Here is a 13,711-nt window from a genome sequence, read left to right on the forward strand (position 1 = left end):
GTTACAATATGCAAGAGAGTCCCAAACGTCTTTGGAAATTGAGTGAAGATTGTAATCCAAACCGTTACATACAATAGTTGCCTTATGCTTATAATGTAAACCCCCACACACAGGATAAACCCTTCTCGTATTAAACATCTGCAGAAGTTGTTATCCTTCAAAGTAAGCAAAGAATCAGATTTGCTTCTCCTCCTACACTTCAGTAGTGTGGGAGAAATATTCACTTTACAGAAAGTGTGAATACTAAATCAGTATTAAATTCTGTCTATCTCTGTAACCATTCCAAAATATATTTTGCAATAATACTAACAATCTGCAGTTCCCCGTGAACGACATAGTGCTGCTAGCCACACACGAGTTCATACAGAAATTCTTTCTGCTAGTGTTAATAGATTATCCTGTGACAAGAGTATTAAATATTGTTGTTGCATACTATAAACATTATTAATTAGTTCCTCCTTTTTAAGTACACACCACAACCACCACCAAACCCCTACAGCAGCCTACATGAGTATGTTTTACATGTCAGACTCACGTTTTCATGCCTTTCTTCATCATCTGTGATGTGAAAACATCAGATTTCATGAGCAAATCAAAACAAAGTCTGTGGTTTCTAGGTTGACAATGAAGTCTCAGTACATAACACAGTGTAATACAGTGTATATTTGTTGTATGATACAAACAGCTGCATACTGGGCATATACTTTACTCTTACCTCTCAGACTTAGCTGATGAAACGACTATTCAGGAAAGCCAGAAACTGGATCTGCTCCTTTGCTGTTTCTCCTGCTTCTCTGCCTCTGTAATTTTCCTCCCCCTTGTCATTCAAAACAGAAGGAGATCCCTCACACACCAGATGTTTATTTCTTTTTGCTGTTCAATCTTTCATCTGCAGTATAGCTTCTGTGTTGCTTGGTGGGAATGGGGAGGGGAGTTATAAGTGATTTTATGTGTTTTACATATTTATGCCAATATCGTTCTTTTCGATCTGTTTCACCTTGAGTAGTCTTCGTCCTGCCCAGATATCTCAACTGAAACAAAAGTAACTTTATGTGTAACTGCTGTCTATTCTGCCTGTTAAATGAGACTCCTGCTTCTTACTGAGATGTGCCGCTCTGGACGTCACTGCCTGAAGTGAGCTCTGTGAGATTTCAGGCCTCATAATCTAAATCAACATTTGGTGAACTGTTTTAAATACTTAGTGAGCACATTCATCCGTTTTATGACCCACACTTCATCAGAGTGAATCCCAGCCAACACCAGAGCTTGAACCGGGGTCATCCAGTTGAAAGCTACAGCTCTCTACACTCAATTTAATCCTGCAGCCCCAGTGTTAGTAATATTTCCTTAGGAGCCCAAATGTAAGTAAGCCCAAATATGTGGTTCAAATTGAAAAGTCAAACATTGCACTGGACAGTGGCACTAAGGAAAGATTTAAATCCATATGATGGAAAATAATTTAACTGACAGCTGTTAATTTTATTTTGACAAATGCAGTATCTTTCTTCCCGAAACAACAATCTCTTTCTCAAAAGAACACTTATCAATGTGGTCACAACATCTTAAGATATTTACACTTTATTGACCTTACAGACAACATACATTTTTTTGTACATTTTTCGTCTTTTTTACAAAAAACTTATTTTCTGTATTGAACTAATATCTCAATAATATAAAGGAATACAAACTATTACTTTCAGATTTGATATACTGTACACTACAGGTTAAAATCCTGTTAATAAATATATTCTTTGTCTTCAGGAAAACAATCACAATGTCTCTGAAAACATTATGCTTTGACTGTGGCATAATTAGAGGACTGTGCATTAATTGCTGTCTGACTCACTTTTCTGCTAGTGCTATTTCTGCAAATGGAACTATTGAGGCATCTTGTTTTCCCCTGTGCCTGAGCTGATATTATGTGGATTTTCTGTTAAGCATTTCTTGGATAGAGGGATTTTAGATCTTAAGTATCATTTATGTGGATTTATTTCCAAATCCACCAAATGAAAGCTGGGAGTTTTAATCTACTGTGGGGAAACAAAAGTCTGTGATCTTCAGAAATGTCAAACCAAACCCAATTATAATGTGAAAATGTGTTTTCAGTTAATGGCTGTGTTTAAAACAGCACTGTTTTATCCTCAGACAATTTTGATAATCTGCCAAAACTGAACTGGTGTCTAATAGCTATTTCTTGCCAAACTACACCTCTGTAGCACTGTCAGATCTATCAATGTGACTTGAGGATGAGACTTTTTTTTATAATGTCACTCTCCCAATGTAACAGTTAGACAGTCAATCAGTACATTAATCACTTCCACAGACAGACACCATGGCCAGGGAGGAAAGAAGGGAGTGCGATTCATCATATTTAGGCCTCATGTGAATACGCTGCAGACCTTTTACTGTTGTTCCTTCGTCTTCGTCCTTTCCTCCCTTTCCTGGCTTTTCTTTCTTTCTTCTCTTTCTTCTCTTTCCGCTCCTTCCTCTCTTTCTTCTCCCTCCTGTCCTGGCCTAGTCATAAACAGTTGTCTGGGAAGCACTTTCTGTCTTCCTCCAGCAGGGGGCACGCTGCTCCATTGTTGGCTGGGTGCATTAGGATGTAGCGTGTGCGGTGCTGCACACCTGAGTCTCCACACTTGCCTTTGCACAAGCCCCAAGGAGACCACACTGACACTTCGCAGTCCAGAGGGGTATCTGCAGTGAGAGGAGGGGATTGTACTCACATTAACATTTAGGTTCGGTTTGCAATTTTGTTTAAGTTGTTGCTTTTCAGCCCTTAAGTGGGAGTGCATTGCCTTCCTTTGCAATGTACTGTATTTGTTGTCAGGAGGCAATGGTTGACATGTGTGAGTGGATATTTTAGTTTCCTTTTAAAGATTTTAATGGAAAAAAGTGGACTTATTAATATTAAGGAAAATCACTGCCCTTCAGCCCTTATTTGTCTTTAAAAGTGAATATAATAATACAAGGGAATTACAAGAAATGGTGGCATGCTGTGTGTGCACTTTTTTTATGAACCCATAGCCTCTTGTTATAGATTCTTGGCAGCAGTTGTGCTGCTGGGGTTATGTTTGATTGTGATTCTGAATTTTTTAACCTTCATTTATTGAGTGAATTTTTTTGCTGACTGAGCTTGCTCTTTGTCAGAATAGCTCTGCCTCACAGTTAACAGTGCTAACCACTTAATGAATCAACCGCAGCCTTGCTAAAAGGCCTCTCAAGTGAAATACGTGTTTTTTCCTTTTTCCTTTTTTTAAAACCTTGATTTTGAATCACATAATCATAGCAGTTTACACAACTATCTTTAGTTAAAGACCTTCATAAAATGAGCCAACTTTCCAGCAATTTACTGTCTCGTTCTGTACATTATCAGTTTCTGTTGATAATGTAATTTGTCTTATTATAACAGAGAAAACTTCTCTATGACCTCATAACAGAGTTGATGTTACATAGAGGGGATGTCCAGACCTTTTTGACTGGTTTTGAGGGACACTGACTTATTTTTATTCATTTATTTATTATTAAATTGGGGGAAAAAATGTTTCAAACATATTATTCAGTTATCACAAAGAATTGAGAGTTGTGTCACCTCTGTCAGCATACATGTCAACTCCAATATCAATATCTGATGTCTTACGGAGTTGACGAAATGTTACATTTTTATTCATTTCACGGCACTTCATTTTTTAATTTCTCTTAATGCCAATCAAAATACATATTTAGTTATGTTTGAGACACATTTGATACCAATATTATTTGATGAATTTGTCAAAAAATAGAAAGTTTACCAATGCTTGAGCAGTATTCCTGCCTTTTTTTAAACCAGGAAGTGAGATGAAGGCTTATAACATATTTTGCAATTTTGCAGTTTGAATTTGTGAATTCTTGTCTGGGACAAGAGTGTTTTCTGGCAAGGGGTAAGTTTAGCAATAACAAAAAAAAAACATTTTATATATACATACATTTGGTACAATACAATACATTTACATACACAAGAAAAAAATGAAATGAGAGGGTTAGTAGGAATAATAAGTCTTTTTGGTAGGACATGATTTGTCCCAATTTTAAAGAATGTGTGATGTACATTTTTCATTTCTCTGAAATTTCCTCAAATTAATTTTCCTAAAGCATCACTGTAGAAGGTGACTCTTTCTATTATAAAAATTTCCCACTTTCCCACAATTTTCCACTTCCTTGTAACTGCTTTTTCTAGCAGCTGCTCTCAGAATTCCAAGCAAATATTTTGTCTTAGGGTGCCCTTTTTCAAGCATTTTAGCTCCCTTTCTTTAACATTGTGAACTTGTGGGGCCACCTCAGCCAACCTTGTTGTGAGCTTATGTGAGTGTGCGGTTGATATGTATCACAGACTTAGTCGTCGGTTAAAGAGTAGAAAAGCAGAAGGATGGGAGGCGGTACGGAAGCTGCATGGATGGACGGTCGGATGGAGGGATGGAACAAGCAAGTCGGATCTCCCTTCATCTTGTGTGTCCATTAAGGACAGAGGGAAGGATAACATGATAATAATAATTCTTTGAAAGGCAAAAGCTGATTTATATTATTTTACATCCGTATTATACTCCCCAGATACAGTCTATAGCAGGTGATTGCAAATCTGTAATGAAAGTTGTTGAAGAAAGCCCTGTGGGGAAAGCATGAAAGAGACAGAGGGGCTAATGGAGGGAGGGAGGGAGAAACAGATGGATGGGTAGGACGGAGCATTGGGATCAAGGCAGGAAACCCCAACAGATTCTTGGCCCCTCTCTATTGTTTGTTGATGGGTTGTCAAGGGAACGGGCTTGTCGCTGTGATGCTGAGTCAGACCTTTACAGTCACCCTAAACACCAAATCTGATTACCGCATTGTCAGCTCTACTGCCAGGTTGACACGCTATCTGTTCAGTTCCCAGTCCAGTCATCTGTTAGATTTTCTGTGGTGAACTGTGTGTTTAGAAAAGGTTATTTTACCCTCCTTGTCATATTGGAAAGCATCAGTCACAGACAGGTTGTTCGACTGCTGCAGTGTTGGCTTTACTTGTAGTTTGACACACTCTTCATCTTTATTTTTCCAAGCTGTTTCTGGTCTTCCTTGCAGTTGGGCTTTTTACTGTTACCACTAATCTGTACAACAGAGGGTCTTTAAATTTAACAGCCTGAGAACCAACATTAAGTAAATACAGCTTCACCTTATGGATCCAGCTCTTGTTAAAACGTGTCTGCATCCTATTTTGGATTGTGACCAGAATGTTGCTGACTGTACATAATTTCTACATAGTTTTCTTAAAATGCCCTTTCACTTTCTCAGTCTCTCATCTTACTTATCATCTTTTCCACTGGATACCAGATGTGCCCCTGGAATTTTCTGATGCCCTATCCTCACATGGCTTCTCTCATTTCTGGTTTGAAGTAATTGAGTTTGTGTGTGGCCTGTAATGGTTCCCAAATGCCTTCATTTCAGCCAGCAAAAGACTAAAGATTAAAGCCCCTAGCATTGTTTGAAATCCTACATCTGTGAATCGATTAAGTTATTTTTTAGAATTTATATTTTTTAATTAGTTTTACTAGTTTATATTTTTTTATTTTAAATGTGTATATTATTCCATAAGTGTGAGTGAAATGGAGAGAGGCAGATTAGAGTAGGAAAGGTGAATGCAAAACTACAGTATTACTTACATGTTGATCTTATTAATCCACATTTCAGCATGTTGTGCTGTCTATGTATAGCATATGTTTTAATAGATTATATTTGTAAAACAACCATATTTTAGTTTTGCTACAAGACATTTTTGCATAGTGCTTAAAATTACCTTGTGGGATCTCTCTTTTGTCAAAATGAATTACATGAATCCTATAAGTCTAACAAATCCTGTTGAATGCATTTTTTTTTCATTTGCTTATTTCTGAAAAGACGTTTTTTTTTTGTTTTTTTTTTAAATATTTAATATTGTTTATGCTTGGAGTCTTCTTCCCTGCCTTTCCTGGTGCATTTGTTATGCTTCTCTGAATAAAACCGTTAAATAATAGTGTGAAACCGGCCATAACCGGCCAGTATGTCTAGCATTGCCTGCACACTCAGGAAACAAACAAGTGGGGACCCACTCTTAAAAACATTACTGTAACTGTGCATCGTCAAGGTGCTGCATTGGCCAAACAATAAATGGAAGCGATCATTCCTGGTGGGTCATTTTATATTTCTGCTGTTTACCTCACAAACATTGTGAAAAAATCTAAGATTGTTGCCATCATAAAACTTGTAAAATCTAGTCTGTTAGTATTATAAACTGTTGTGTGATGTTTTGGTTTTTGATAAGCCTTGAAATGCACTACTCCCACTCCTGGCTAAAATAAGATAGCCTTGACTCGTATACATAAATTTAGCATTACATTCCAACACGTCTGTGTACTGCAGCTACAGTTGTTGAGGTCAGTGTGGGGGATGTTTGATAGATCTCACAACTAGAAACTTAATGAAACAACCTTCGAAGTATTCAGTTTGGAGAAGATCTCAAGATCTGACATTAAAGATCAAGATTGTGAGTATCTTTTCTTGTAAAAATGTCTGCTGTAATTGGTAATATGTAGTCTCCAGTGCTGTTTTAACACAAGACTTAATCCACACATCTGTGCGTTAAAATGAGTGTAGAGTAATAACTACATTGTCTTTTACTGGGTGGGATCAGTAATTCATCACATTATATTTAGCTAGTATTTGTTCTCAAACTTACTTATGAGCGTGTCTTCAATTTCGTTTCCTGTTGGCAGTTGGTTGGACTGGGTGGGCTCCACAGGCAGGCTGATGATCTGATTGGTCTTCTTTATCTTGGTCAGTGTTACCTTGGCAATGGGTGGCAGGTGCTTTAGGCGGGGGTAGTAAAAGGAGTTGGCAGGGTGGCTAGGGAAGGAAGATGTGATCTGTGGAGGGGAAATAGTAAATGTATGTATGATAATATATATAAAAGTAATAATAGTGAATATATATTGATTCATAGGAAGTGAAAAGAAGCACCAGCTTTTATAGTGACATCTTTAATTGAGTATTTTTAGGTCAGTATATAAGGTACTACAGTGATCATGCCAATTATTATCTGGTGATAATTAGCGTAATAGTGTAAAATGTCCACTCTAATGCCATTAAAACCTTCAAGGCCTTTGTTTTATGTTCTGTTGTGAACTCTGGTTTTATCAAGCAATGTTAAGCTTATGTCCCTGTTCACACAATTCATGATTTTTGTCTGTAGACTGGTCGATGTTGTGCTCTGCACCAGCTGACACACCTGTGTGATTTTGTCCTGTGGAATGGTCTCGAAGTTGGGAGAGGAGAAAGTGAACCCGCTGTCAGTTCCTGCATCATATGGGAAAAGCTCCAGTGATACATTCTCTTTCCAGTGGTCACCGTCACACAGGTCAACACTATCCACACCCACAAACCAGTCTGGACTTGGAACGATTCGCACGATAAACGACAGCTGCACATAGAGAGCAGGAAGTAGAGCGTGGGGAAGGAGGTAGAGTGTAGAGAGACAAAAAAGAGAAAGAGAGGGAAATGAGGAGGTGGGTCAGAGAGCGATGGAGATAAGAAGAGAGGAGAAGGACGTGGGTGGGAAACAGAATGGAAAAGGATTGTTATTTTATGTCATCATATATGAATTTGCCCCAGTGTTTGCCATTGGATAACTGTTCTACCTCATGCTGTGACAGTTGGTCAGTGGGTTAAAGCCACGAAGAAACAAGTAGGTTTTTGTGGTCTGAGTTGAATTCCAATTATATTTAGTAAGCTATTGTAATTGATGCAGCAGAACCAGAGATATTGTGTATTCCATGTATTCCTCCATTCCTCTTTTGTGTTAAATTTTGGCACCTACATTACCCGCAATGCAACCCAACTACCAATTGTTTGGTTTGGGTGCATTATACTAATAGTTGCTAATGTGTCCTTGAGCTACTAGCCTCAAGCTGAAATAAGGATTACAGAGTCTGGTAGGCTAACTGGTTTCCAACTTCACAACCACAGATTTAAATTTAATTTTCAGACTTGTAGTCTTCAGGCCCGTCCCACTCAACTCAAATGACATCATCCCTCCGGAACCACAAAAGGCTTTACATAACTTTTTTCACGTATGATGTGTAAAATTGGTGAAGTTGCCCTTTAAATCATCCATATGGATTATGTATATTCTATGAGAGTGTTTTTCACTGTGCTATAATTAAAGTTAAATTAGAAGTGTGTATCATCATACTGGGAATTAGTAGTCTACATGTCTCACATGTCTCTTAACATGTGGTATTATTTCACTTCCAGAGTACAGTTTGTTTTGAGTTGGTGAGTATCTTCTGTCTCCAACTGGCTTTTTTCCATTTCTCTCACCTCCAAGACAGACCTTCTGTTGTCCAAGCCTAACATTGTGTTTGTTCAGATGTGTTCGGAAAGTTATGACCTACCCAGCTACGCATCACACATAAATTTCAGAAGCTCTCTTTAGGCTGCAGTCTATGGAAAGAAAAGTCTGGCTTGTTTTATAGCAGCATTAACTGTTTTGCTGCATCAACCAAGTTAAAAGGGCACAATGCAGCTCTTTCTCATTATCTAATGCATTTTTATGATCAGCAATTAGAAATAGTATGACAACTTATAACTTGGTGGAAATGACACTTGGGACATGAACTTTTAATTTAAGGTAATTTTAGGTTTTTTACAACTGTGATCTTATTTTTATAGTTCTGGCTGTTGTTACTTACAGTCATGGGTTATGCAACAGCCTCAGTGGAAATTCACAACAGCTCAAATTGGGAACCACAGTCCTGATCTAGTTTATCTAATGTAAAACACTTAAATGGATGAACTGCAACCATAATGTCCATTATAATGCTGCACTGATCAATTACAGTAAGTATAATAAGTAAGTATAATATTTATACCAGTTAGGACCTGACAGTTAGGGCAGTAACTCTTGCACATTTCCATTTTCACTTCTAAATAACCAGTTTATAATATGGTCAAACTGGAAATCTGCATATCTATAATGAGATTGTAAGTCTGTCTTTTGATAGCAAAATTATATCTGACAAGAGTTATTGCTAAAACCACACATGAAGCTAACAAAAAATAGCCTTGGTCTTAACAAGAGCTGCGATTGATAACATTTTAAGATATTCTTTAGCTCTTCTCTGCTGACTGAGGCTAAGGATAGCATCGTACCACCTCACACCACCTTGCTATGTACCGTTTATTGACCCATCAGAAAAAGGCCTCTGATGTACTCAATGCCCTGACCCAGACGGAGGGAAACCAGGTGTTGAGTGACTTACATAGGAGTGCCTGGCGAAGACCTCGAACTCTGTGTTCATCTGGCCTGTGCCTCCCACAACAGCGGGAGCAGAGAGGATCCCATAAACACTCTGAATGCGTTCGCCGGCCGCTTCAACTTCCTTCATAAGTGTCCAGGCTTCGCCTTTCTCCGCAAACTCCCTCACTCCATTGCTGGCAAACTCATTACGCTGCCAGATGTGGTAGTCGGAGCTGTGTGTCACCCCTATAAGTTGAGAGGGAGGGAAAGGACAGGTTTATATAGTTTATAGTTTCAGTTTATATACTGTATGTATATAAAAAGTAGGTTATGTCTTATTTGTTTATACTAATCAAGATGTGTTAGTTAATTAAATCAGTGGCACGAATAGATAAAAATATTTTTAACCACTGTCCCCACAGGTGACCAGCCTCTAAACTTGGTGTACATTTCTCAGAAGCACATATTTGGTGACCCAAATGTTAACTTATGTAAAACCAATACAGAAACGGTGCAATTTAATGCTTAAAACAGTTCTCCTTAACTGTGACACTTTCCCATTAATTGGCCTTTGCTGAAGGCAGTGTTTATGATGAAAAAACAAGCTTTACTTCTTGGCTAGTTCAGGAAACTGGTGGCACAGTTATGTCTTTAGATGTGTCATATTCTCGCCACTTAAACTCCTGCTTCCATTCACTCCAAAATTTTTATTGTTGTTTTGTTTTTTATCACTAGCACTAGTACTTTTTACTTCAGTTTTGTATAATGATGAACTAAAAGGTGCTAAGGAATTGGGATGTTTGTGGAACAGTAACATTGTGTTGGTAAAAGCTCATAGTATGGGGATGGGCAGTACAACTCTACTTCCTCTCCCCGGACAAAACTGAAACAAAAACATCCAGGGTACGAGTTTTACCATCATGCACTGGTGACATAATTTGGAGCCAGAGTCTGCACAGTACTGATTACTGTTGGAGCTTGGTGCTTTTGAGTCCCAGCTCATACACTTGGTGGACTGAATTGGGCACAGGGCTGTCAACCTGCTCTTTATAGCATATTTATTTAACTGGATAAGATCTGACTAAAATGACAGAAACCATCTTTGGGAAAACTCTATTTGATGTGTTCTTTGATGTTTTAGTTTGGCCCATGTCCTATCTAAGACTGGAGAGGCAGGATTTATGACCTTTACTGCAGCCAGCCACCAGGGGGTGATTGAGATGCTTTGGCTTTACTTTTGGGTAGTGGTCACGCTATTTCCAATATAAGTCAATTGTCAGACCCTGAGTGGCATTCAATGGGAGACATTGTTGTCATTTACTTCATGTCTACCAACCAATCAGGACTTTCTTCTTTTATGGATTTCTCTGTATGTAGTTTTCTGCTTTAGCTTCCTGTTACTCATTCAATCAGTATACTGTTCCATGTAAGGCTGCACAATTAATTGAAATTTTATTGAAATTTCAATATGTCTTTCTGCAATTTTCAAATAGCAGGAGGTGCAATTTTCCTAAAGGTGAAATATGTGTCAAAAAACTATTAAATGAATGAATGTCGGAAGGCAGACATGTCTTGATTCCACAGACTTAAAAAGCATCTTAATTTGGTACAGATTCCTACAAAAAACATCTGACCATAGTCATTTTAACATGTTTTTCAGTCAAAATAAGAATAATGATGTAAAACTTATCATTACTTTAATATCGCAGATAATATCACAATTGTAATGTCAGTCAAAATAATCACAATTAGATTAGATTTTTTTTTTCAAAATTGTTCAGCCCTAGTTCAACGTCTTCTGCCAGTACTGACGAATAAGAATGCCTTTTGCTGTCCACTTACCAATCATGTTTGACCACTGTGCAGGGGGACGGTAGACAGGATACTGTTTAGGGAAAGCTGCCTGGGTCCACTTGCCAGTAAATGTTAGTCGGTACTGGGCAGTTTCTGAGGCTGTGCACATGGGGATGTCAGTAGGAACAGGCATCGAGTGAACACCTTGGCCTAACATCAACATCATGACTGTCAGGTGGTAGAGTGCTTCAGAAATGGAGATGGTGTTCCTTGTGGTGTCCATGATAACGAGGGACCTGAAGGAGATAAATAAAATTGAGGTCAAAGAGAGGAGACGACATTAATGTCATTTTTAGTGTTTCTATCGAGCTGCGTTATTGAGCTGCAATTGTGTGCAGGTGTAATCACCACGTTAGACACTTTGTCATGCTTTCTTTGCTACAGGAGGTCTGATTTAGGGCAGTTGTCTAATAAGTGTCTTTATTAACAGGATTCAATCAATTTTATACTGGCAAAAACAATTTCTTTACCTTTTTTGTACATGATCACTACTCTTTTAAAGTTTTGCTGTAATCTGATTTACAGTTGCTTTTCATTATTTATTTTGGCATCTCTGCTTGCAGTTGTCCTTTTCCAGTCAGATCTGTTGCATGACCAGACTGACAAGGAGAATTGTTGAAAGGGCAGAGCATCTGGCTGCAGCATCAGTGTTGGGTTTAACAAGTGGGGCATGTGAGTCAGAGGGAAAATCTTTCATTTAATCATGTTCTCCACTGATTTTCCTCTGTTTAGACTGGTAAACTCAGTTAAGCTGTGTAGGAATGTCAGAGGGAGCTCTTTTATTAATTTAGATGCAAATTGTGAAAGTTTGGTCTTCGTTGTTGTTGTAGTTACAGCCTGGAGAGCTCTACATTCCTGCCACAGATGTATTATTTAATAGAATAGAGCTGTTCCAGCTGACTTTCATAACTTTGGCTACCTCATCATATCATCCTCACTAACCTGTATTTTAATGCTCCAGAGGGAGCGGCAACATGGCACTCATCCTGCAACCTCACTGAACTCTTTCAATGACTCTTGAATGATGTGTGTCTCCTCTTTCAAGTAATTTTCTTTTAGTGGCATCATTAAAAACCCTCTCATGAATATGTGTGTGGACGGTCCTTGATTAACAAAGAGTCCTGCTGCTAAGTGGTCCCCAGTGGGACATGCATTAATTTTCTATGAAGCATATCCTTGCTTTTAAGAGCATGAACAGAAAACATATGCAGTTTAAGTATATTGCTTAATCACTTGGACTCTTTAATATATTAATTTCTACTTAATGCAGAGTTATACATGTTAGGCTTACTAGTCTTACAAAATAATTGTTCTTAATCTTTAAGTTTTGATTAAATGAAAGTGGATACTATTAGAATTTTGATATTCTCACAAAAATAGAACAGGATGTGTTTGTCTGCAAGATTAATTCTTCCTAAATATAATGCATTGCATCCATATAAAATCTGTTACATGCACACTTCCATGTCACCTTCTTTACTTACTTTATCTGAATCTGTTTTTGTTTAAATAAGATTGCATACAATTCCACTGTTATAGAAATAATTGCCTATAATTGCACATGCATACTTGGTAGCCCTCTGAAATACAGCTGTCATTTCCACTCATTTGTGCAGACTGATGAATGTCATCATCTCTGCTCTGTCATGTGGTGACAGGATGAAAATGTGGTGCAGAAACTACTCACTGATTGCGCTCAGGATTCCAGATGAATGAAGGTGCAGCAGATGAGTGGAGAGGAGGGCTGGTGGTGAGGAGAAGGGGAGAGGAGTGCGATGGATGGTGGCTGTCGGGAAGAGTGACTGCGAGGCTCCAAGTCCTCTTTGGGCTATTTATGTCTTTGAGGAGGTTCACCCCACACTCTCCTCTCCCTCTTTCCCCCCTTTCTCCCTTTTCTTCCTCCTCCTTCCCTCTCTTGCTCCACTCCCCTCTTCAACTTGCTTCACTTTTCTTTCAGTACTTTCTATCTGCTTGTCAATGACTTCCCTGCCCCCTGCATGCCCTTTGACTTTGGCTCTCCCTCCTCTGCTGTCCCCCTCTTCTCTCTCCTACTCTTTTTAAGTAGCCCATTAACTAGCTAATGTGTTCAGCAGTTCTGGGTGCTCAGCCAGTGGTCCCGTGCAACTCTGTGGGTAGAGTGTCATTTAACAGTGTGATACTGTAGGTCTCTATATCTACAAATATGACTAATGAGACTAATAATGTATTTCTAGAAGTCTCTAAATGTCTCCTAGTCGGGTTTTTGAATTGCAGCTGAGCTGCTAGATCCAATCTCAGCACTGCTTTTTAACTCATGTAGGAAGTTATATTGCCTGTGTCACAGTCAATTTGCATAACTCCTTTGATGTGTTTTTCAGGGCCTCGTGAAGTCAGGCAAGTTGAGTCATTATCCAACAAAATGTCGAGGAATTATGGGCTTTAAGACACAAAGAGGCAATGTGTTTGGTGGCACTGGGTCAGGGCTTTGCAGAAATCTCATACCCTCAAAACAGTTTTTTTGCAACAGCCTACATTAGGTGTGTGTAATTCTAATTAACTTCGATTTTCCAAAACCCAATCAGTTTACTTCAAATT

General features: G+C 38.4%; 1 protein-coding gene across 1 annotated transcript; it reads right to left on the bottom strand.

Moving 5' to 3' along the window:
- Nucleotides 1–1,562: 1,562 nt before the first annotated feature.
- On the bottom strand, nucleotides 1,563–12,983 carry spon2b (spondin 2b, extracellular matrix protein). Its single transcript, XM_084719664.1, has 6 exons — nucleotides 12,825–12,983; nucleotides 11,126–11,373; nucleotides 9,306–9,529; nucleotides 7,274–7,465; nucleotides 6,725–6,911; nucleotides 1,563–2,697 (listed from the first exon to the last, which is right to left on the bottom strand). Exons 2-6 carry the CDS (start codon nucleotides 11,358–11,360, stop codon nucleotides 2,519–2,521), a joined length of 1,017 nt encoding a protein of 338 aa, XP_084575790.1. The 5' UTR covers nucleotides 11,361–11,373; nucleotides 12,825–12,983; the 3' UTR covers nucleotides 1,563–2,518.
- Between the last annotated feature and the right edge of the window lie 728 nt (nucleotides 12,984–13,711).

This window comes from Lutjanus erythropterus, chromosome 5 (genome assembly GCF_056507025.1).
Source record: "Lutjanus erythropterus isolate fLutEry1 chromosome 5, fLutEry1.hap2, whole genome shotgun sequence".
Classification (NCBI taxonomy): domain Eukaryota; kingdom Metazoa; phylum Chordata; class Actinopteri; order Lutjaniformes; family Lutjanidae; genus Lutjanus; species Lutjanus erythropterus.

Excerpts from the sequence above, each read along its gene's own strand:
- spon2b (XM_084719664.1), bottom strand. The coding sequence starts at position 11,360 with ATGGACACCACAAGGAACACCATCTCCATTTCTGAAGCACTCTACCAC. Across the intron at positions 7,466-9,305 it reads TCTTCGCCAGGCACTCCTAT|CTGTCGTTTATCGTGCGAAT; the intron begins GTAAGTCACTCA and ends CTCTATGTGCAG. Across the intron at positions 6,912-7,273 it reads CACAGGACAAAATCACACAG|ATCACATCTTCCTTCCCTAG; the intron begins GTGTGTCAGCTG and ends TCCCCTCCACAG.